The sequence below is a fragment of the Monomorium pharaonis genome, chromosome 6 (genome assembly GCF_013373865.1).
Source record: "Monomorium pharaonis isolate MP-MQ-018 chromosome 6, ASM1337386v2, whole genome shotgun sequence".
Classification (NCBI taxonomy): Eukaryota; Metazoa; Arthropoda; class Insecta; order Hymenoptera; family Formicidae; genus Monomorium; species Monomorium pharaonis.
The window spans coordinates 16,161,498-16,187,397 of NC_050472.1; the positions used below are offsets into that span (position 1 = coordinate 16,161,498).

General features: G+C 41.3%; 1 protein-coding gene across 8 annotated transcripts in view; it reads left to right on the top strand.

The window, feature by feature from the left end:
• Nucleotides 1–25,900, top strand: part of LOC105839645 (WD repeat-containing protein 81) — a 256,150-nt gene that overhangs the window by 27,771 nt on the left and 202,479 nt on the right. For 7 of the 8 annotated variants that reach the window (XM_036289006.1, XM_036289007.1, XM_036289012.1 and 4 more), the window contains one exon: nt 7,080–7,490. In XM_036289006.1, the coding sequence (XP_036144899.1) occupies nt 7,080–7,490 (411 nt within the window). The remainder of the gene's footprint in view (nt 1–7,079; nt 7,491–25,900) is intronic. The other variant, XM_036289013.1, reaches the window with a different exon arrangement.

Below are 25,900 nucleotides of genomic sequence, written 5' to 3' on the forward strand. Positions count from 1 at the left end.
ATTTGGTTTTTTAAATTCGAATTTTGAACAAAATGGCAGCTTTAAAATTAGAGTGCTGATTTTTGGTAAAAAAGGGCATAGAGGGATAAGCATATAAAAACTATCTCCGCACATAACAAGTCGAAATTGGTACTATGACATTTATGTGACTAAAAAATCCTGCAAATATTAATCCTAAAATTGCATTTTTTAAGGAATTATGGAGAGGGGAAGTAAAAAAAGTGTTTTTTTTTTTCGAAAACTAAATCTTGATAAAAAAAATGTTATAAACATTAAAATATAGACATTAATAAATTTATTTATTAAAAAATTAAAAAAAGTTTGACAAAAAATAGACAAAAAAAATTTTTTTAATTTAAATAATTTTTTTAGGGGTTTCAGAGATACACCTCCAATTTTGTTTTTCAAAAGAAACCTTGAAATGTTTGCTTCAACATATTTTTTTTTCAAATTTTCCGTAATGGGACTTCATGGCGAAAGTGATGAAAATCTGCGCGGCGCGCCATTGTGCCTTCACAGCACACTCGCTCCAGCCGCGTACATCAAATGTACGAACCTGGTTCTTATGTCGGATTTTTTAATTATTCTATGACCACAAAGTTAATGAAAATTTAGATTTTATTTTTTTTTGTATTGTATATTTATTTTATGCGCCTTTTTTTATCGAAGTGCTTTTTTAAATGCGTGTTCACTCACTTTTGATAAAATGGGCAAATTTTTTAAATAAGTCTTATCGGGTAAAAATGAATACTCGAAGATGAAGAGAAACTACTAGCTTTAATGAAGCTGAAATTGTAAATACATTTTTTACAATTTTTTTTAACTTACTTTTTTCAAAAATGTGTTGCAACCGGCATACCTCAAGTCTGTCGTTGCCGTTTTAGGCATTTTTAAATAAAAAAGATGCCAATAGTATGAATAATTAAACGAATAAACAAATTCGATTATTTGAAAAAAGTTTTAGTTTTAATGACAACGTGATAGTTAAATAAAATCATGTTCTCTTTTTTTGGCTTGGCGCTTCAAACATTGTCGACCGCGGGTCGTCATACGGATAGGGACGACTCTGTATGCATAGCGGGCTCGCTGTCGGGAGTGATCGAAAGAGTGAGGTGGGACAGCAACGCGAACTGCACGAAGGTTTACAATAGAGAGCCGATCGTTTTTTGTTCTAAAAGGGGATTTTAGCTGAGACTGCTTTGTTGACGCTTTTGCTACAGTAGACATTCTCTTATAATTTTTCATTAAAAAACTAAAACTCATTTTTTTTGATCATTTGAATTTCTTTTTTTGATTATTCGTATTATTGACATCTTTTCTTTTTTTGTTCTTTTTTTTTCCTTTTTCTTTTTTCCCTTTTTTTAAAATGTTTATAGCGGCAGTGAAAAACTTGAGGTGTGCCTGTTACGACATACTTTTAAGAAAAGCAAAAGGTAAAAAAAACTTGTAAAAAGTGTGGATAAAGCTAATCATTTCTCTGTATCTTTACAGCTAACAATAGTTGTTCATGATGTTTTATGTTTAAAGTGTCGACTTTTTGTTTATAAAATAAAATATATCAACAAAGATGCTGAACCTGAAACAGAAAGAGATTCTTCCTCTGAATTCGATATCGATGATCCAACGTTCGAAATTAGACCAGAAAAAGCAATTTCTGAGGTCGAATATATAGAAATTCCTTTCCAGTAAATTATAGTTACGCATAAACATGTATTTGTTTATCATCAAATAATCTAACTATGATTCCCCAAGAAGCTCGAATTTCCCCATATACATATTAAAAAGAAAATCTATATACCATCTGGAAATCGATTGTTGTAAAAGTCATTTAATAAAAAATATAATTTATGAAAAAGATCTTGGTCTCCTGAGGGACACTAGTCATTATATTCTAATACACCAAGTCTTACAGCGTTAGAGTTATCCAAAGTGATGGAAACTCTTTTTATAAAATGTGATTCGTCATTATTAGACAAAGTGAGCGAATATAGTATTTCTGAAAAACAGTTATGTGTTTCTACGGGATTAAATTGGGAAAATCTCAATGCCGTAAAAGATATGTTGACTTCACTGCGAAATAGTCGATCCCGTTCGGTGATCCAAGCACTTGTTGTCTTGCTATTTAAGTTAAGGACAGGGAATTCTAATAAAATGATAGCTTCTATCTTAGAATTAAAGAATGAACATGATGTTTTAGATTATTCTAACATTCTGAGTATAATAAAATTTTACGAAAATGATGTTTTGCCATTTTGTTTCGATATAAATTTTTTAAATAGAGATGATCTTATTCAAAATCATACAATTAAAATGGCAAAAAAATTATTCAATTTTACTGACAATTTGTTTTTGATTTGCGATGACGTATGCTTGTCATCAAAAAATCACCAACAATGAATATCAGAGGAAATTTCTCTCTGGACAAAAAGAAGTTCATCTATGCAAACCTTTTACTCTGTGCATAACTGACGGCTAAATTATTGATATGCTTGGACCATACCTTGCAAATTAAAATGATGCAGAGATTTTAAAAAGTGTCATTGAAGATCCAAATAGGTTGCGTAAGTTTTTAAAAGAAGGTGATATCTTTGTCCTTGGTTGTGGTTTCCGTGATGTAAAAGATATTTTAGAAAAAGGAAATTTTAGAATTTTGATGCCTGCTCTGAAAGGAAAAAGGAAACAACTGTCCACGGAAGTCCAATGAGTCACGTTTTCTTACGAAAATTCATTGGGTAATTGAATCTGTTCACGGTGTATTTAAATAAAAATATCGTCTTTTGATCATAAAATTGACAAGTTGATATCGAAAATTAGAATTTATTTTAGAATCGCCTCGTTTCTCAATAACACTTTTGGAAAAAGATTTCATTTTGATGTAAACACTTTTGATGACATTCTACAGAGAATGCATAGTCAAAAAATGTGCCGAATTCTTTGTCAGTCGAGGTGGAAGAAATCGGAAGGTTGACTTCGTCGAAAAGTACCTTTTAAAAGTGTTACATTAGATGATGTTTTAGATTTCCCAGAAACGACGGTGTTTGAGATTCAGTAGATAATGAGCTCGCACACGTTAAATAGCAGCATCTATCGATTGCGTGGATCGCGGAACGCCACAGTATGCGCGCTAGCGCGTGCGCCGTGCTGTACTTTACTTCGTACGTGTTCTTGCTTCATGGCGGCTGTTCGCAATATACGTGATAAGTATTGTGCATAGTTTCCGTGTGTTTTCTTAGCGTATGGACTTTCAGCAATCTCTTGACTTATTACCGTGACCAGGATTACGATATCAGATGATCTTGTGTACGTCGACAACGACCACTTAGACTCACCACGTAAAGCGCCACGTGGAATACAGGGCTCACGGACGTTATCATCACCAAGTCGGTACTCAATTAATATAATTGACCCGTGCGTGTGATTAAGAATTGCTCATCAGTGTAAGACACTCATTTTCATTTAGACATTTCAAGTGTGTCATCTGATTCTTCGAACTATGATACATTGTATGATAGGTCAGATTCGCTCTGAGCATTGCATGTGAATTATACATGCATGTTAATATACATCCATATACATGTATATTAATATCAATTCTGTATTACTTCTCTGAGCATTGTGTCCACGACGTTTTCTCACCCTGCTTCCATCCGTAGGGATATCAACGATCTCATTACGGGAATCGCGCACCGAAAGAACTTAAAAGTCTTATTTACTGTTTCATACCAATTAGTTCAAGTGGTATCATATTTGGCAGAAATGATTGATAAAGATAGTAAATTAAAAATTGAGTACGTTAAAGATCAATTATATGTACTCAAATTAAAAGTTCCATCTCATCATTTCTCGCACAGCATATAGGTGCTTCTTAACATATAAACCTAACAGCGTTGGAATTTCTGGTTTGACACAGTATACATGTGAATATACCAATGGAAACCGGACTGTCAATGTCGGTTGTTGCTTTTATGTTGCTGCAGTAGTTTATTATTTATCTTATGCCAGATATTTATCAAAAAATTTTTAACCAGCAGAAATACTCAGCGAAGTATTTAAGAAAAATAATTACGTTCCAGTAATTGAGAGTGACGTTTCAGTTATTAACAGTGACGAAGATTCAATTTTGTTTAGAAAAATTTAATTTTCTTTGATTAATCGAATTTGTATATGTTTGATTATTCGTATTATTGGCATCTTTTTTATTTAAGAATGTCTAGAACGGCAGCGACAGACTTGAGGTGTACCGGTTGCAACACACTTTTGAGAAAAGTAAAAATTAAAAAGAAAATTGTAAAAAATGTATTTACAATTTTAGTTTTATTGAAGTTAATAGTTTCTCTTTATTTTTGAGTATTCATCTTTGCTCGAGATGCAAAGGGACTCATTGAAAAAAATGCCCATTTTGTCAAAAGTGAGCAGACGCGTATTTAAAAAAGCATTTTGATAAAGAAAGACGCATAAGGTAAATGTACAATACAAATAAAAGAAAATCTAAATTTTTATTAACTTTGTGGTCGTAGAATAATTCAAAAATCCGACATGAAAATCAGGTTCGTACATTTGATGTATGCAGCTGGAGCAAGTGTGCTGTGAAAGCGTGATGGCGCGCCGCGCGGATTTTTATCATTTTTCGCCATAAAGTCTCACTACGAAAAATTTGAATAAAATATATGTTGAAGTAGACTTTTGTTTCCGGTGCCAAAGAAATAGGACGCGTGTAGTTTAATAGTGAATTACAGAGACTGAATAAGAGAGGCTAAAGTGTGTAGAGTGGGTGGGAGTGTGTAGGATGACGGAGGGTGAGAGAATGATGTGAGTGGAAAAGGGTTGGTAGGAGAAGGGCGAATAAGGGCGGAAAAAGATAGAAAGTGCGAGGGTCGGTTAGCAACAGAGGCAAGGACTAAATAGAATAGAGTTATGGCTCTCGCACACTAGACGCGATAAGCGACGAGCGATGAGCGATATCCAATGAGAGTTCTACATTTTCGAACATTTTATCGCCATGTTGGAAAAAACAAAACTCTTATTGGATATCGCTCATCGCTCGTCGCGTCTAGTGTGCCAGAGCCATTAAGTGAACAAGTGAGTGCGAGGTAAGAGCGCCGCCTGGAGGCGCGATAAGGAAGTAGGGATGGATAAGGCGAATTTAGAAGGAGCGACAGACAAAGGTACGAAACTGGGAAGAGGGAGAAGTGATAGTGTGGCTTTGATAGAGGAATTTTTTATTGAAAAGTGTGGGGAGGGGAAAAAGAGTGGAGGAAGCATGCCGTTTGTTTTTGTATTTTGCTGACTACACGATGATGGAAAGGGGAGAGGGGGAATTTTTTAACAAAATTATTGTAATAAAATTTATACGGCGACTACAAAAGTGTTTTATTATAAAAGTCCCATTTTTATAGTTTACTTTTTGGCTCTGAAGAAAATTCATGAAAAATGTCTTTTTTTTGTAGCTCCATATGTATATGTTCCTTAAGCAATAAAAATGAAAATTTGTTATATATAGATATTTTATATATTTTTATATTAATAAATATATTAATAAATATTGAAAAATTTATAAAAGAATTTATTACAATGATTTAAAAAAATTATTAAATATAGCAACAAGCGACGTTTTTTGTCACATTTTTATTCATGACGATATTAAAACAATTATTTAATTCCCAGCTAGCAAAATGACGCAAACTTTGCGCGAAGTTTGCCGCAAACTCGAGCAAACCTTTGCAACAAAATTACGACAAGGTGTGTCCGTATTAAGCTTAGCTTTTGCTGGCAAGGCTTGTTGTAAATAGTATGACGCATATTTTATGCAAATAACAGGGTAAAATTTACTAGTAAAACATAACAACAAATTTGCAGCAAGAACAAGGCAAACCTTGCTGTACACAATATGATAGCAAATTTGTGGCAAGAATAGAGCAAACCTTGCTGTACATAGCATGATAGCAAATTTGTGGCAAAAACAAGGCAAACCTTGCTATGCACAATATGATAGCAAATTTGTGGCAAGAACAGGACAAATATTGTCGAAATTTAGATCAACAAAAATGATTATTAGACTGAAATATTAGATTAATTAGTCCAATATTAAATGTGAATGGTGCAATCGTACTTGGTTCTCTGTTCTCGACGAGCCCCTTTTATTAATCCAGTAGGTAAATCTTTTTCACGAGAAATGCGCCATCTCGAGATAGATAGTAAAGTCAGAAATAAAGTTTAAAACCCGATAATGCAACCCTGTTATTTGCATAAAATGTGCGTCATACTATTTGCGACAAGCCTTGCCAACAAAAACTAAGCTGTTTACGGACACACCTTGTCGCAATTTTGTTGCGAAAGTATGCTCGGCAAGTTTTATTTTGTTCTTGCTACTAATTTGCCGTTATTCTGTGCTTAACAAGATTTCCTGTTTCTGCCATAAATTTATTGTCATATCGTGTAGCAAGGTTTGCTCTGTTATTTGCTTAAATTTTGCATTTTATCGTATCGGAACAAATCTTGTAATTTCTATACGTAATATTTATGTACAAGTCTTTCTCTGTTATTTGCAGCATCGTGTAATGAAAACTTTTGCCGTAAATTTGCTCGAAACTTTTAGAAAACAAAGTAACAGACAATTACTTGTCATAAAATTGTTGTCAGAATTGAAACAATCCTTGCTGTAAAGTTTTCACGATATGTGATTTTAACAGGCCTGGCTAATAAAGTATTCATGGGTTCATGAATACTTTATGCTCTTACACGTTAATGAAATTTTATCTTTCTAAATTTCAGAATATTTTTTAAACTATTTTTTCTTACACATATAAATATAATTTTTCAAAATTCTTACATTTTATTTGCGATTAAATAATTTCTAACTTTCTTATAAAATTTAATACTATTTTAAGTTATTTAAAAAGGTTATTTAAACTGTGTTTAAAGAAAACCATACGCTTAAAAAATTTGAACAATTTAGGAATACATATTAATCATAAACTTATCTTAAAATTTGAGCAAGTTCTTATATTATATGAAAAGACTGGAACACTTTCTTAATAAGATTAGACAAAATATTTTATTTGAATTAATTTTGTTTTTAGGTACTGCCAAAATTAGACGATAATATTTATTTAAAATCTGATGGCGAATGTACAAATCAATGTACAACAATATCTCAAGAAAATAAAAAGGAAATTTTTATTAGTAATGTTTACGACAAAAAAAATGATGCAAATCGTTTAAATAACATTAATTTTGATTTAAATGAAAATATTGAAAAATTATGTGAGATGTGGATGTACAATTGTATAAGCAACTTTGATTATTTAACTGCGCTCAATAATTTAGCTGGTAGGAGATATGGTAATCCCAGCTGTCATCATGTTATGCCTTGGGTGACGGATTTTACTTTGAGAAACGGCGGAAACTGGAGAGACCTGACAAAATCGAAATTTCGATTAAACAAAGGAGACAGACAGTTGGATCTTACATTCGACTCACAATCAACTGAGGTATAAATGGCATTAATGTAAAAATGATTTTTCGATGTAAATAATAAACGGTTTTATAAAAGTTATGATATATGAAGCAATTAATTCTCTAATATATACTCTTTGTTCAAAAAGTAATTGGAATTTGTCATTTAAACTGCGCGCGTTGAAGGTATCCGAAAATTTTTTATGGTTAAGTTAGCACCTTACTCAACATTCGTATAAAGTTTGAGCGTGATCTGTTAGTTTGTTTGTGGCAGCTGTTTTTGTCAGTCGACTCTAATTGTAAGTAGTTCAAGTATCAGTCTTTTTCGGGCGCGATCGCATATACGTACTGTGACGTGACAGCCGCAGGCTGCTGTCCGTCACAAGGCCCTGAGGGCCCTTACGCAATAACATCACGCGGGCCCTGCGTCCTCCCGCTCGGGAGCGGACGCAAAAGCGTATTCTCTGTACTTTTGTGTGTGTGGCGTCCCACGTGCTGTCCATTTAATTACGTGTTAAGATTTTTTGCGAGCGTTATACCGCGGGTGCGGCGGAGATCGGTGGCTGTGAAGATCTCATTGTAGTTGTCGGACGTCTCGTCTCCACGGAAAATCTTCCCGGAGATTGCAGAGGAACGGACAACGAGGGAGTCAAGGAAGACTCTTTTTAAGCGGGGGTCCGCAGGTAATGCCGCCCTTATCTTGCCTACCGTTTGTGCCATGTAAGAATTCCGATACTGCCGCTGAATCACGCTTTCAGGATCCAGTGACGGCGCGCGAGGCCGACATCCCGACGGGGCGACTGCAGACCCGATACCGCGGGAAGTGCGGCGAAGGAATCACGACAACTCAAGATCCGCCTACGCCCCGTCGAGGAGGAAATGACGCCCCGATGGCGGAGGATACGCCGGGCGAAAAGAAAAGAGTCGGCCGCGCAAGGAAGCGCCAGGATTCCCGTGCCCGGGGCCCATAAACATCGACCGCCGTGCGTGGATCGATCAGCCGGCGACAGCGTGGGCACCGCGCTCTGCGCGAAAATCGATTTTCGCGAAATCCGCCAATAAGGGCCGGGAACGCCGGGGGCAAGGTGGGGCGCACCGCCGAGCGGTCCCCGCGAGATCCAGGATTCCTCACTCGTGCTGCGGACGTATTCCTAAGAACTGTGCGTGCGTTCGTGAGTTCCCGAGACGAGTGTAAGGAAGGACGCAGGGGCGACCGACATCCCGACCCGGAGGAGGCCACGAGAGGAGAGTCGAAGTGGTGAGACGAGCGTCACGCATATTGTAAAGCCACCGATTTCGCGGGTTGGGCGAGCCGCGAGGAAATCGCGTACTTGTCGCAAAATCTCTCGGCGTTTATGAGAATCTCGAGCTCCCGGATTCAACGGGGCTTCGTCGTCTCGCCCGATCGCGCCCGTCCGCGTGATTTCGCTACGTGCCGTGTGTTTCTGAATCGTTTCGCGTTGCGTGTGCGTCCCGATCCGCAGCCGAGTCAATTGTTGTTGCGTCCGGTCGTCGTGTCGCGGGTTATCCCCGCGCTGTATCTTGTCGCGTCGTAGAAGATTTTGTTCGTCAATGCTGTAAAATTTGGTCGATCGCACTGTGACTGCGAGCCCTTCGGGGAGTATATTCGGATAATTGTCGACGCGTTTGTCGTATTCCGCCGTGCGGGAGAAGCATTAGCCATCATCGCGCTTATCTTCGCGAGAATCGTTCGAGCACGGGAGAACACGAGTCCGTCGCATGTCGCGCGGGCTCGGAGTTGCGATCCGTCCCGTTCGCCCTTGGCGAGGTCACCCTGACGGAAGTCGGCGTCCTCCAACGGCGCCGAGTCAAGCGTAAGACAAGTCGGAGAGTTCCCGCGTACGCATCATAACCCGCTCGTTTAACAGACCGTTCTCGAAGAATTTGATATCCAGCGGACACCCGCTGATAACGCGCGCGAGCCACCACCGCTCCGCAGAGTCGGTAGTTTCTGTATTATTTACGATCAAATACACTTGTTATTTTTATTTGTTACATCGGTGTTGTACAAGTAATTCTCTCGCCTTCCCGATTCCATCCGCCCGCACCGAACCTCCCCCTCTACCATTTGAGGGCTGAGCAGCTGGATCTCGGAGCCGCTAACGCCCCGGTCGCCTAGCGTGCGCCCGTCTTTCCCGGGATTCACGTCTCGAAACATTGGTTTGCGAGTTGGTGCACACAGAGTGGTACGCTTAACGTACCTGGCGCCCAACTTAGAGTTGCGTCGGGAAACCTCGCGAGGATAGCCGTCCCGACACCCGGGCGGCTCAGGGCCGCGGCCAGGGACGGAGGCGAAGTTGGCCGTCGCTCGTGAGCGGCGGTTACAAATTTGGCGCCCAACGTGGGGCCCCTGTAAAAATAAAGTGATTAAAATCTTTTGTTTATCACTTTCGGGTTCGGAAGGGCGAGAGATCTATATCGTTGTGCATGTCGAATTTTCTTTATGTGTGATATTTTATTGTGTATTTCTTTGTGTTATATTTCAGTGTGACCTGAATTTTGGTGAGCGGATATTTGTGCTAATTTATAATTTTCTTTCAGAAAAGTGAAATTGTGCGTGTCGCGGATTTGACCCTTTTACTTTTAGTATTTTCGGGCTCATGTAATTTCGGTGTCGCGAGTACTCAGTGTTAGAGAAGTTCGGTTCGTTATTCGGAGCTGTGCTGTTCGCCCGACCGCGTGATTACGGCGTGCTCGAGTGTCGCTATCTCTCTCTACGGAACCCCGCGTCGTGTTTACGTTCGCGCGTGTTGCCTTGGGAGCCTCTCCGTAATCCGACTTTGCGTGAAAATTTTGACGTTTGTTGCTGACTGATACGGATCGGTCAAAATTATATAGGCGATAATACAGGTCGATTCAAGGTTTGTTATCCCGAGGAGTCGTTCACCCGACTTAGCGTTATTAGTGAAGGTTGTAGCGGAGGGTCCACGGCGAATTCGCGTGTTCGTGTATCCTTGAGGGATAGTTATCACGCGTAAATAATATTTTCGAGATGTCGGAGGGACGCGAGCGTTACGGGTGGATTTACAAGTTAACAGCGGAGCAATTGCGAGAGGAGTTGCTACAGCGGGGCCAGGGGGGCGAGGGCGGGAGTACTGTTTTGCGCGATCGGCTAATACGCTTCGAACTCGGTATCCCGCCAGAGCCAATGGCCTCGACAAGCGCGGGGGAGGGGGCGTCGAACTTATTACACCTGTCGCCACCCGCGGACATGCGACCCGATAGCCCGGGGCAATTCGACGAGGACGACGTGGCTGAGATGGAGCCCGTCGCCTCCCCTCACCTCCCTCGCGCCCGTAATTCGCCCCCGCGCTCACCTAAGCGAAATGACGCGAGGGACATGTACCACACGCTGCGTAGGTGGAATTCCTCGTTTTCGGGAGCGCGTGGAAGTGACTCGGAGGCCTTTCTCGATCGCATTGAGGAGGGCCGCACCATGTGCCCGGTCGACGACGCCGAGTTATTTAAATGCCTACCGCCTTTCTTGACGGGACCCGCGCTGTACTGGTTTAGGAATCGGCGCGATGGATGGAGGACTTGGGAGGATTTCGTGGCCGCGTGGCGTGCGCGTTTTGGTAAACCGGACTTTCAGTTCGCGTTGCGAGATGAGATTTTGAGACGCGTCCAGGGGGAACAGGAGCCGGTCGCGGAGTATCTCTCCTGCATGCAATCGTTCTTCGAGCGGTTGAGTCCCCCGTGGACTGTCGAGGAACAACTTAATTACGCCCATCGTAACATGCAGCCGCACTTGCAGATGGCTCTGCGCCGCGATGAGTTCCGCGACTTTGTGACTTTTGAGACATTGGCCATTCGAGTGGAGGCGAGTTACGAGTCTCGTTCGCGATTCTGTAATTACACGCCACCCGAGAAATCTCTGTTCCCTGACCTGGCATACAGGCCGCCGAAGAAGTCATCCCGCGCTACCGACACCCTGACGGCGGGACTCGCCGCGTCTGGCCCGACGGGAAATACAAGATCGGGTCGGCGAGCTCGCGCGCCGGTGAGGGCCGCCGAGGCCCCGACCGCCGCCGTCGTACCGGCTGCGACCGCCGCCGCGAATCCGGCACGTGCATCAACCATTCGCTGTTGGAATTGCGAGAAAAGTGGGCACGTCGCGCGGGAGTGCACGGAGACTCGCCGCGTGCATTGTTATCGATGCGGGAAGAAGGACGTCACGGTGAGAACTTGCCCGACGTGTACGGGAAACGCGGAGGCGAGTCGCTAGAGCGGGTTGTCGCGACTCCTGCCGAATCGGTTGAGACCCGCGACATTGATTCTGTTGACGACGTTGAATATTTGAATTTAACGTTTCGTGCCCTAGAATTACCGCCGTTACGGTATTTCCGTATTTTTATCGGAGAATTCCCGTTAATGGCGCTGGTCGACTCAGGGTCTAGCCGAACAATTTTTGGAGACGAGGGTATTAAAATCGTACGACGATTAGCGTTGCCGACGACTAGCGCGCGCGATCTCCGGATTCGCAACGCGAACGGACAAATAACGGAAATCAGAGAGGAAATTTCGCTTACGCTTTCACTTCACGATTTGCAGCGTGAGGTTACCGTGTGCCTATTGCCGGCCCTGGCCGTTTCGTGCATTGCGGGGATGGATTTTCTCTGCGCGTTCGGTATTGGCTTGGACTTCGCATCGCGGGGCTGGTATTTCGCGAACCGACCTTGGGAGCGTCGTTCCTTCGATTCTGCCGATGATGAGGGCGTTTGCGTTTGCTGTGGACTATCCGAGCTAAACCACGACCAGGAAAATCGGTTGAGACAGTTCCTGGAAAATAAGATACCTGACGCGGTTACCGATCCCGGTGTCACTTCTCTCACGGAGCATAAGATCGACGTTGGTCAAAGCGCTCCTATTAAACAGCGTTGTTATTTGGTTTCGCCTAAAGTGCAGGAAGCGTTTCGCGGGGAGGTTGACAAAATGTTAACGGCCGGAATTATCGAGCCGTCGTTTAGTGAGTGGTCTAATCCCATCGTTATGATACGAAAACCAAACGGAAAATATCGGTTTTGTTTAGATTTTCGCAAAGTTAACAGCGTTTCGAAAAAGGACGCGTATCCGTTACCAAATATGAATGGTATACTGGATAAATTGAGATCGGCGCGTTACATTTCTACGATTGATCTGAGCCAGGCGTACTTTCAAATACCATTGGCGAAAGATAGTCGAGAAATCACTGCGTTTAGCGTCCCCGGGAAAGGACTTTATCATTTCACGAGAATGCCGTATGGATTAACCGGAGCTCCCGCGACGTTTCAACGTCTTTTGGACAAATTAATCGGGCCGGAAATGGAGCCCCATGCGTTCGCGTATTTAGACGATATCGTGATTGTTACGCCTACTTTCGAGGAACATTTAGATTGGCTAGAGCGCGTTCTCAGCAAAATCACGGCTGCCGGTCTTACGATAAATCCCGAGAAGTGTGAATTTTGTCGCTCACAGGTTCGTTATTTGGGATTTATCTTGCAGCGGGACGGCCTAACTATCGACCCCGACAAGGCTAAGCCGATATTTGAATATCCGGCGCCGCGTAACCTTAAACAATTACGACGTTTTCTCGGCATGTCATCGTGGTATCGTCGATTCATACCGCACTTCGCGACAGTAAGTGAGCCTCTGACTCGATTACTAAAGAAAGCGCAGCGCTGGGAGTGGGGAGAGGAGCAGGAAAGCGCCTTCGCGCAGATTCGCGACCGATTGGCGTCCGCTCCGACTTTATCGTGTCCCGACTTTCGGATTCCGTTCGTATTACAGACTGACGCTAGTTCCGTTGGGCTGGGTGCTGTCCTGATTCAGCATATCGAGGACGTAGAAAATATTATCGCGTTTGCGAGCCGTGCCTTGTCGGATCCCGAAAGAAAATACTCGGTAACGGAACAGGAGTGTTTAGCAGTTGTGTGGGCTATTCAGAAATTCCGCCCGTACTTAGAAGGATATAAATTTACGGTAATAACGGACCACAGTAGTCTAAGGTGGTTGCATAATTTAAAGAATCCGACAGGTCGACTAGCTCGTTGGGCACTGGAGCTGCTCGAATACGACTATGAGATCGTGCATAGAAAAGGCGCTCTACATCACGTGCCTGACGCGTTATCCCGAATGTTTGAGAGTGACACCGAGATCCCCCTTGCCGCCGTTGTCGATGTTAAGATTCCCGACGACATACGTGACCGCTGGTATCTCGATCGAGTTCGCGACGTATCCGAAACTCCGAATAGGTTCCTGGATTGGAAAATAGTGGACGGACAATTGTATTACTCGCGACCGCGTGCTACAACTTCGGCCGTGGTCGACGATTTGAATGAGTGGAAATTAGTGTTACCGTCGGAATTGCGGGGGGAGGCTCTCCGAGAGGCACACGACGATCCCCAGGCGGGCCACTTAGGGGTAGAAAAAACTCACCATCGATTGATCGTTGCATACTACTGGCCTAACATGTTTAGGGACGTCGCGTCTTACGTTGGAGAGTGCGGCACGTGCCAACGCACGAAAGTCGAGCAGGCGAGCCCAGCTGGACTCATGGGTCGTCGAGTCGTGGAAGTCCCGTGGACTGTGGTCGCCGCCGATATTATGGGACCGCTTCCGCGTAGCAAGTCAGGTTTCGCGTATATTTTAGTCATCCAAGATTTATTTACGAAGTGGGTAGAGTGCCGTGCGTTAAGAGCTGCGAATGGGAAATTAATACGGGAGGCATTAGAAGATCTAGTAATCGCGCGATGGGGAACGCCAAAATTTCTACTTACCGATAACGGGACAGAATTTATTAACCGTACGCTGCGTTCTTTTGCAGACGATTACGAGATTAAGCACACTACCGTTCCGCCATATCATCCACAAGCTAACCCCGTGGAGAGGGTGAATCGCGTTCTGAAGACGATGATCATAGCATTCCTTGATAGAGATCATAGGGAATGGGACGTACACTTGAGCGATTTTCGCTTCGCATACAATACCGCGCATCATTCGTCGATAGGAACGTCGCCAGCCTTCTTAAATTGCGGTAGAGAATTAGAGCCTGCCCGCACGGTACGTCGCCGTCGTGAAAATGTTACCGAGGTACAACAAAGCGAAACGGGAGAGTGGTCAAAGCGAATGAAAGACCTACAGGCCCTACACGGGTGGGTTAACGAAAATCTGGAGCTTGCCTATCAAAAACAATCGACTTATTATAACGCGCGGAGACGTGACAGATCCTTTGGGGTGGGGGAGTTGGTATTGCGGCGACAGCACACGCTCTCTTCGGCATCTCAGAATATTGCCGCAAAATTGTCACCGAAATTTCATGGCCCCTTTAAAGTTGCGAAAATCTTATCTCCCGTGGTGTACGAGCTATCAAATTTGGATAATTCAGGAGCGGGAAAAGTCCACATAAAAGACCTGAAACCGTATCATTGTGTCGATGTAGACTGATATGTTTGTGTTGTTGTGTGATTCTTTCTTGTGTCCGTCCGTGGGATCCCGTCAACACCGAAGATTAGCGTACTAGACTCCCGCACATCCGTTGGAAGAGAGGATGCAGGGACGATTTGTCGAGTTCCACCTGGCGGCGGCCTTGGTGGACATGAGGGTGCAGACGCCGAGGGCTGCCAGGATGTTGGAGGCCGTTCGGGAGCTGTGGCGGGAGGAGCAGGCGGAGCGGCGAGACGCCGGGACCGACCCCCCCGAGCCAAGGGAGACGAGGGAGAGTGCGGCCCAGACGGACACCGGCTCGGCCACCCGACGGGAAGTCGGGACACAGACGGGGACCGACGCTGCCATCCCGTGGTGGAAGTTGGCGGAGGAGGACTCGGACCCAGGAGTCGACAAGGCGCGGGCGGAGAAGCGCGGTACCGAAGGGCCGAAAAAGCCGAGGGGCACCCGAGCTGGGTGCTGGAACTGCGGAGGAGACCACCGCTACTCCCAGTGCAGCCGGGGCCTGGCCAAATTCTGTTACCGGTGCGGCCGGCGCGGGACCAACCTCCAAAAGTGTCCCGACTGTGGACCGGAGTGGCGCGACGCGGGCGGACAGCACGCCCCCGACCGAGCCCTTGAGAGACGTCGCCGCTGAATTTTTTTTTCTTCCTTCGCTCTTTGCGTGGCTTAACAGGGCGTAATAAAGAGCTCTGAAGCTTAATTTCACGACATTCATTTGTCCAGCCCAATCCCTTCCTTCACGGGCCCCAACCGGTGGAAGTGCGATATCAGTTACACAGGATCGTGAGGCGGACTCAGATTTGTCAGGAAACTCGTTTATTCCTTATTCTGTCTTGTCTTGTTTCGTTCGTTCGTTCTTTTTCTTCTGTCTCTTTTGTTGTTTTGGATTGGCGGTGGCGGGTGAAGGTCGCACGGGAAAAAGGGGGAAATCGAGGCTTAGCGTCGGCGGTGGAGCGGCCGAACGTGAAGAAATCGAAATTTCATTCGCAAGCATGAAGATCCTAAGAATTCTCCGCCGTGTCGATCCTTCCTCTTTGGTGTTCGCGAGGTCGTGGGTGGACCGCGGGAAAAAGGTATGTCCGTTCCACGAGATGGACGGCGTGCTTCCCGGGCCTAGAAACCCCCACGTTATCTAGCGTCTTAGTGTCTACGGGTGGCGGTGGTAGCTGGACGCGGCTAGAAACCCCCCCCCGATAATTTTTTTTGGTATTTTCTATCGTTCTTGGTTCGCGTTATAGTTCGGTATCGGTGCGGATTCGCGCATGGCGGGAAGAAGTTGGTGGCTGTTGACGTGTTCGTCAAGAGCCAAGACCTCCTCGGTCCTCTCCGGGGAGGGGGGAGTTGTGACGTGACAGCCGCAGGCTGCTGTCCGTCACAAGGCCCTGAGGGCCCTTACGCAATAACATCACGCGGGCCCTGCGTCCTCCCGCTCGGGAGCGGACGCAAAAGCGTATTCTCTGTACTTTTGTGTGTGTGGCGTCCCACGTGCTGTCCATTTAATTACGTGTTAAGATTTTTTGCGAGCGTTATACCGCGGGTGCGGCGGAGATCGGTGGCTGTGAAGATCTCATTGTAGTTGTCGGACGTCTCGTCTCCACGGAAAATCTTCCCGGAGATTGCAGAGGAACGGACAACGAGGGAGTCAAGGAAGACCCTTTTTAAGCGGGGGTCCGCAGGTAATGCCGCCCTTATCTTGCCTACCGTTTGTGCCATGTAAGAATTCCGATACTGCCGCTGAATCACGCTTTCAGGATCCAGTGACGGCGCGCGAGGCCGACATCCCGACGGGGCGACTGCAGACCCGATACCGCGGGAAGTGCGGCGAAGGAATCACGACAACTCAAGATCCGCCTACGCCCCGTCGAGGAGGAAATGACGCCCCGATGGCGGAGGATACGCCGGGCGAAAAGAAAAGAGTCGGCCGCGCAAGGAAGCGCCAGGATTCCCGTGCCCGGGGCCCATAAACATCGACCGCCGTGCGTGGATCGATCAGCCGGCGACAGCGTGGGCACCGCGCTCTGCGCGAAAATCGATTTTCGCGAAATCCGCCAATAAGGGCCGGGAACGCCGGGGGCAAGGTGGGGCGCACCGCCGAGCGGTCCCCGCGAGATCCAGGATTCCTCACTCGTGCTGCGGACGTATTCCTAAGAACTGTGCGTGCGTTCGTGAGTTCCCGAGACGAGTGTAAGGAAGGACGCAGGGGCGACCGACATCCCGACCCGGAGGAGGCCACGAGAGGAGAGTCGAAGTGGTGAGACGAGCGTCACGCATATTGTAAAGCCACCGATTTCGCGGGTTGGGCGAGCCGCGAGGAAATCGCGTACTTGTCGCAAAATCTCTCGGCGTTTATGAGAATCTCGAGCTCCCGGATTCAACGGGGCTTCGTCGTCTCGCCCGATCGCGCCCGTCCGCGTGATTTCGCTACGTGCCGTGTGTTTCTGAATCGTTTCGCGTTGCGTGTGCGTCCCGATCCGCAGCCGAGTCAATTGTTGTTGCGTCCGGTCGTCGTGTCGCGGGTTATCCCCGCGCTGTATCTTGTCGCGTCGTAGAAGATTTTGTTCGTCAATGCTGTAAAATTTGGTCGATCGCACTGTGACTGCGAGCCCTTCGGGGAGTATATTCGGATAATTGTCGACGCGTTTGTCGTATTCCGCCGTGCGGGAGAAGCATTAGCCATCATCGCGCTTATCTTCGCGAGAATCGTTCGAGCACGGGAGAACACGAGTCCGTCGCATGTCGCGCGGGCTCGGAGTTGCGATCCGTCCCGTTCGCCCTTGGCGAGGTCACCCTGACGGAAGTCGGCGTCCTCCAACGGCGCCGAGTCAAGCGTAAGACAAGTCGGAGAGTTCCCGCGTACGCATCATAACCCGCTCGTTTAACAGACCGTTCTCGAAGAATTTGATATCCAGCGGACACCCGCTGATAACGCGCGCGAGCCACCACCGCTCCGCAGAGTCGGTAGTTTCTGTATTATTTACGATCAAATACACTTGTTATTTTTATTTGTTACATCGGTGTTGTACAAGTAATTCTCTCGCCTTCCCGATTCCATCCGCCCGCACCGAACCTCCCCCTCTACCATTTGAGGGCTGAGCAGCTGGATCTCGGAGCCGCTAACGCCCCGGTCGCCTAGCGTGCGCCCGTCTTTCCCGGGATTCACGTCTCGAAACATTGGTTTGCGAGTTGGTGCACACAGAGTGGTACGCTTAACGTACCTGGCGCCCAACTTAGAGTTGCGTCGGGAAACCTCGCGAGGATAGCCGTCCCGACACCCGGGCGGCTCAGGGCCGCGGCCAGGGACGGAGGCGAAGTTGGCCGTCGCTCGTGAGCGGCGGTTACAAATTTGGCGCCCAACTTAGTGTTGCGTCGGGAAACCTCGCGTGGATAGTCGCCCCGACACCCGGGCGGCTCAGGGCCGCGGCCAGGGACGGAGGCGAAGTTGGCCGTCGCTCGTGAGCGGCGGTTACAGTACATGTTTCGTATCAAACAAAATTAAACATTGCTGATGCACTCGCGTTTCTTATCCATTTAATATTAACCCTCTGACTGCACACTATCAAAAAGTTACGTTCACTGCACACATGGGTGTACAACACCCGGGAAACTTTGACGATTTGTATTTCGGGCAAAAATCGACGAATTTCAATCCATTTTTTTTAATCCTAAGAAAAATTTCTCAAAATTGTGATAAAATAGGTTAGAAAGTCGTATGTATAAACTGGAAAGAGATATATTCAATAGACAGACAATAAATAAAATTTTGCATAAAAAATTGTTTTTTTATTTCAAACGGCTGCATTTTGTAGAAAAAAATACTTCAAAATATGGTAATTGTAAAGCTAAAGAGTTATATTTTAAGAATCCATTATCAATTTTTTTATTTGTACCAAAAAGTATTTTTTTTTAAGATATGAATATTTACTATTTTTCGATCTGACGGTTAATACCGCAAAATCGAAATTATTGAAATATTTGTGAATAAAACGACAACAATTATTGTTTTCATTATTATTTGTTGTTTATTTAATTCAAATATAAAGAAATAAAAGTTCAACTATCCACTCTTCCGTGTATTCGCTTCTCTAGAAACATACACAGAAAATAAGGGAATATTTTTGTTAAAAAGATTTACTTGAACGAAAATTTATTTCAAAATTTTATATAGTTTAACCAATAGTTTAACCAAGAAAATAATATTGAATAAAGATACTACATGTTTAAATCGAAGATTATAATTTTTTTAGACTAAAATTATCAAAACAATTATATTATATTTTTAAAATAATACTTATAGTATTGAAATAAGATTATAATATTTTGGAATTCAAGATTTTCAAATTTTTCTAAGAAGATTATATATTGTTGCTTACATATGAAACAAGGATCGCGTTAATTTGAATACTTAAGTTTCAATTTGAGAGTAATTTTTTTCCGTGTACAAAAATTAATTTGTCATACACGAAAATATACTTTACTAATGTTCCTTTACTTGGTTTATTTAAAAAAAAGTAATTTATAGTGGAATGCAATTACTTTTACTTATATTTCAAATTTTTGCTCTGCACAATTTTGTAACGTTCGCTGCACACTGGGTGTATCACACACAGAATCGAACTTCCATTAATGCTGCTGCGAGCACTAAGCGAGTAATGACCGGATCAAGCACGCATAAGATAAAAGGGACACCTAACTTTTTTCTCCTCCATGTTCCATCTCCCCACTACTGCTCGTTATAAAATGACGTTTGAAAATCGGCCTGGGTGTGGTTAACCCAGTATGCAGTCAGAGGGTTAATACAACGTTTATCTTTACATTTCAACGTTTTGATTTTGTCTGCAAATAGTTATCGGTTTTAGCAACGAGCATAGGCCGAATCGTCCCTGGGATAGGTGCTTTAAGGAAAAGAAGAAGAAAAGAAGAAAGACAATTACTTTTTTTACTTATACTATGAAAAAAATTATTGAGCAGTTTATTTGAAATTTTATGTTTTCAACGGAATTTATTATGCTGAAGCGTTGAAAATGACAAAAGTTTGGGGACTACTATTTCGAAGATCAAGGCGCATAAGTGGTATAAAATATTTAAAGCGTAATCAAAGTTATGTTAATGGTTTTCTTTGATTATTATAATGTCTACTATGAGTTCTTGCCGGAGAATTAAACCATCAATAAAGAATATTACTTAGGCGTTAATGAGGTGTTTGCGTGAAGTTATTAAAAGAGGCCACATTTAAGGAAACTCGTGGATTTTGCATCACAATACTGCTCCTTCGTAGACATCGCTTCTTGTATAGAAATTTTTAGATCAAACATTTAACGAGAATCATTGTCCAAATACTATATTTTTTGGATATTGCCTTATGCGATTTCTTTCTATTTCCATGATTTATATTGCAGCTCTAGGGAAAGCGTTTTGAGTCCATGGAATTGATAAAACAAAACCTTGGGTAAAGGACCTAAAGGAGCCATACCTTCAACTTATAAAAAGTGTCTGAAAGACTAGATTAAGCGTAGACATATGTACATCACTTCAGTTAGTGATTATCTTGAAGGTGATAAAATAAAAGGACCGCGCACTTTTTTTTGGAAAAATGGAAAAATGGAAAAATTTTATATAAATTGGTTCAAACTTTGATAAAGGATATCTGAAGGCATGTTGATTAAAAGTTGTCATTACTAACAATAAGTCAATTTTATGAGTTATTTTTGACTTACGAGGGAACTTTTAATGAAACTTGGCATAAATGTAAAGGGGATAAATACATGAATTTAGAAATTTTTTGTTTGGCCTTATAAACGGTTTAGAGTTGAAACCACCCTTTAAAAGTTCAGGGTTTTTGCCTTTTCTTGATATATCTCATAAACTAAACAAAATATTAAAAGATGTTTAACACAAAAGTTTTACAGCATAAATACCTCTATTTAACTATGCTATTCATAAAAAAATTGTTTTATAAAAATTTTTTTATTTCAAAAAATAAATAACAGTTAAATAGAGGTATTTGTACTGTAAAACTTTTGTATATAATATTTTTTGATATCATTTGATTTACGAGATATGTCGAGAAAAACCAAAAATGTCTTTACCTTTAAAAGATGGTTTTAACTATTTAAACTGTTTATAAGCTCAAACAAAAAATTTCTAAATTCATGTATTTACTTTTCTACATTTATGCCAAGTTTCATTAAAATCAGAATTTTCGGGTTTGCGAGATTTCCTTGTTAGTGGTACTTGAAAATAAAAGTAAACGTGCCATGTATTTTGAATAATACATATATACGCGCGCGTGTGCGGATGTGTATGTGTGTGTGCGTGCGCGTGTATGCGTGCACACGTGTTCTTGTGTGCAAGTATGTGTTTGATGTGTGTAAAAGCAGAAATAATTATACCTTTTGGTTGCTTGGTTGAGAAACCTGCTTAGATTAGAACACACACACATACACGTATATATATGTATTATTTGAAATACATTTACTTTTATTTTCAAGCGCCGCTAAGTCGAAAATGACTCATGGAATTGACTCAGCTGACAACTTTTAATCAGCATGTTTTCAGTTATCTTCTGCCAAAATTTGAGCCAATTTGTATCAAACCCATTTTTCTATAAGAAAAGTGTGGGGTCCTTTACAATTGTAAAATTTGCGTTTTACTATATTTACAAATGGATACTTTTTGAGCAGAGGGTTTTAAAGAATTGTGTGTGATAATAAAACGCGAATATTTGTACACTATTCCAAGCTGCGTATGGAAAATCATTGTGTGATTGAGTCGAATACTTACTGAAATGAAGTAATAACATTTCTCGAGGAAACGACTGAGAAAATTGACTATAATACCTGATAATAAAATCCAAGTATCTAATTTAACCAAAGTAATATGTATTTTCCAAAAATGTATAAAATTCTTAAATTGCACTAATTAGAAAGAGAATATATATTTCCTTAGAACACAATTGTTGTGTACCTATTTAAAAAAATAAAATTCAACTTATATTTTTATATTTTTATTCAAGAATCTGTCCAATACATACATTTCGATGGAATATGAAATTTAAAGAATTTAAAAAGTTAAAGAGGTAACAGTACAAACAAACAATTTAATTTTAATTTAAAAAACCTTGGCGTTGTTAAACGCAAATAAGAAAAATATTAAAAATTTGATAAACTTTATTATTATTACGCGCGAATTCTTCCTTCAATTCTATTTAGTGTTTTCCTCATTTGATCTAAATGTTACTATTTTATTATATTTTAAAGAGTTGAGAAGCTTCAAGTTTTTTACGTTAAAAAATTTTTTTTAATTTTTTATTTTATACTATTACCTTCTAATTTTTAGAAATGTTGTATTTTTAAAAATATATAAATATTATTTGAGTTAGAAACTAAGTATCTTTTAATGAAAATAAGAAGAAGTTATGTAACTTAAGTTTATGTAAATTATTTATTTGAATTTTTTTTATTAAAATACTCTTGTGTTTTACGCGTAGTCAAATACTTGGCGATAGTATGATCTCATTTTATTTTTGAATAATCTTAAAATACACATTATTTATATGTAGAAAGATTTGTTAGAATTAATGGCAGTATGATTTATTGATCCCTTCAGGGTTACAATCTAAATATATAATACAATATACAAAAATCTATATAATACAACTATTCTTTCGCTTACTAACAATACAACAGAGTCAAAAATACACGACGCTAATAAACGCAAATAACATCTCGCGAATAATAAAACAAGAAAAGGAAAAAAAGAAAAATGCAACCTTTGTCTGGGTGCGTGTCAGTTAATTGTCACTTCAGAGCACACCTCCACAACTTTTGCTTACACACCCACCCACACACACACAATACACGCACGCACACACATACACACACACACACCGTCTTCCTATTATTAGAGTTAAGGGGATGCTGGAGTCGTTTGTTTTACCGATTGAACGTTATTATTTTTAATTAGGCCTATTTTTTTACTGATTTCATAGAATTAAAAATCTTTCTCTAGAATTAAAGTATAGACAATAACAAATAGTGCCTCCCTATAATTTCATGTAAAAAACAAAAAAAGTTAGTAAATTATACTTTTGTGCAGTCGTCTCGTATCTTTCATTTGCAACACATAAGTTTTAAAAACTTTGTAAGTACAAATAACTAGTACGCACTAATCTTATTATATGAAAGAATAATAAAATGCTTGCAGAAATAAGCTAGAAGCTTTAGTATAAGAAAAAAGCCTCAGAGAAAATTTCGTATATATGTGTGAGTGAGGAATCGATACGAGGCGGTCCGAGGATAGAAACAGAGCACTAGTTTAATTCACAGATTAATATTAATACGTGTATTTTAATTTTGGAAAAGAATTATTTAATCTATAAAAGAAATATATACGAAATCTCATTAATAATGTGCACGAATGACTCTACATTATCGACCTCGATCAAGTTTGAGAGGCAGTCCAGCATCCCCTTAATATATTTCAGTTTGTTATTTAAACAATTTTTTGGATGCGATATTTTAAGTTAAGTGCCGCTGCATATTTCTACATCCGCATTTGGCACTAATGTTAGTCAAATATCAGTCCTACGAAAAAGACTGTAATAGCCACCTTCAGGTTTCTCTTTGGTCATACTAAAAAAGAATGTTAAAAATTTACTGAAAAAATTTTTGCTTAATTTTAGTAAATCAATTTGCATATAATTGTATAATATTTGCCGATAATTTTTTTTTATTAGGAATTGTATTTATTATATTTGAAGAATATAATTTCTTTATTAATTAAACATTTTTGCTACGAGTGCACTAAAAGTGGTCCTTTTTTCATCTGTCAATTTTCACACTCAAAGACTGCACTTTGACACACAGGTAATAAAAAATATTGTGTGCATGTACGGATCGGCTATTTCCCACTCGTGCAGATTTTCATACTTAGGAGTAATAGCCGATTTACCGCACTTGTTACACAATATACTATTATTAACTATAAAACTTTTCTGCAATATAGTCAAAATATTTTTTCTTTTTTATAAATTAGTGATTTGCAACAATGTTATTTTAAGAAACAATTTTTGCTATTAAGTACTCATTATTTAGAAAGTACTTTCTATAATACGTTCTAAATGTTTACTTATAAGACCTTCGAATTATTTATTAAAAATTATAGAAATTGTATCACCGAATCCTATCAAAAACCTTTCAAAGGTAAACAAGATACGCCAAGTACATGTACGCATTCAAAAATGAGTTCGAGATCAATAAAATTAGCCAAGTATATTTTTTAAAAAACTTAGAAATACCCTACAAAAATGTATTAAAGAATATTTGAAAAATGGAAATGTCATTAATGATAAGAGATAGTGAAGCAAAAACTTGGTGTGCTTGGCTTGCATTAATTGCATTTTTGTATGTACATTTATTAATATCTTTAACACAGAGTCAAAAAAATACGAATCGGACACGCCAAGTTTTTGATAGGATTTTACTTCTTTTTGTAAAAATCAGATTGTTCTTTGTATTTCATAATTTTTATGTAAATTAATTTATTATATATTATTTATATATTATATATTTTTTATATATTATTTATATATTATTATATATATTATTTATTTCTTATTATATATACTTTTTAATTATGTATATTTTGTGTATATATACATGTAATTGTAATTTTACTACTGTTAGTGTGCTAATAATTTTATACATATTTGCATTAATAAATATCTTTATTGCAAGTATAGTTTTACCATTTAGAGACTTTTAATTTTATTAATTTTTTATTAATAACAATATTGATATTTACATGTATATCATATTATATATTACTTGTTTATCTTATTATTATTAGTATAAATATGATTTAATTTTTATTAATTTTATATATTTTTTGCGTACCAATATTTATCACTTACATTACGAAATAATATTATTTTAGTTTTATAAAATTGTATGTAGGCACATTGTGAATTCCCTTGAAGGACAAACTGGCTTTGTGCGCGCGCGTGTGTGTGCGTGCGTGAATCTGTAGAAAAAAAACTCAAGTGAGTTTTTTTGCGCAAGAGATCTCGAGATTTCAAAATTAAGTGTATCGATTTTAATCAAACTGGTCGCAATCAAAAGCTTGCACTAATATTATATAATAAAATTGCCATTAGATCTTTTATTATAATTTTAGTTTCTGAGATATTTTAACTAAAAGTGAATTTGAGCTAAATTCTAGATAAAGCTTAGTAGCGCCCATAGAGATATAAGAATAGAGTGCGTGAGTTGTATACTAGTGTACGGTGCCACTGTACGGTGACTCTAACCTCGATAACTTTATTCCGCGATTACTCTCAATTCTCCCACCGAACGCTCGGTAGGGTAGTTATTTAATAATATCTCGCGAAATGCAGGGCCGGCCGTCCCGTCCTTACCGCATGGTCGAAGTGGTGGCCTTACAGTCTGTGCGACATCGTTTGTGCAACCGCTGAACCGCTCTCTTCGTAATCTCGTCGAACAGTGAGACGGCGTGAGCGAGCGGGGACACCGTGGACATCAATCAAGATCTGCGCATTGTCCTTGCGCATCGATCCGCGCATTGACTTGCGCACAGGGATCTTCGCGTCGATAGGGCGTTGCTTCTTCCTTTCCGTTTCTGCGGGCCGAGGGCGCCTCCGGTCGCAACGCCACGCAATTTGAAGGCCGCTGATCTTATGGGGCCGATGGCCTGCTGATCTCCATCTTCTGGTGCGGTTGGCTCGGGGTTGATCAGTCCCCGGCCTTCCGATGTCGGCCTCGACCGTCGTTGACCGCTCCGGTGGGGGTTCTCCACCCGGGTCCACGGAGTGCGAGGGCTAGCTCTAACTCCCCCGACGTCGACCTCCGGAACGCCCCTCTCTTTTCGGTCCGCTTCTGATTTCTGAAATAAGGCGACATGCGGTAGCGACCGCTTTACGACTCTCCTCTCTCTTGCTATAATAACCTTGACTGTATACTTGCCTTGTGGTTATCCGATAGTC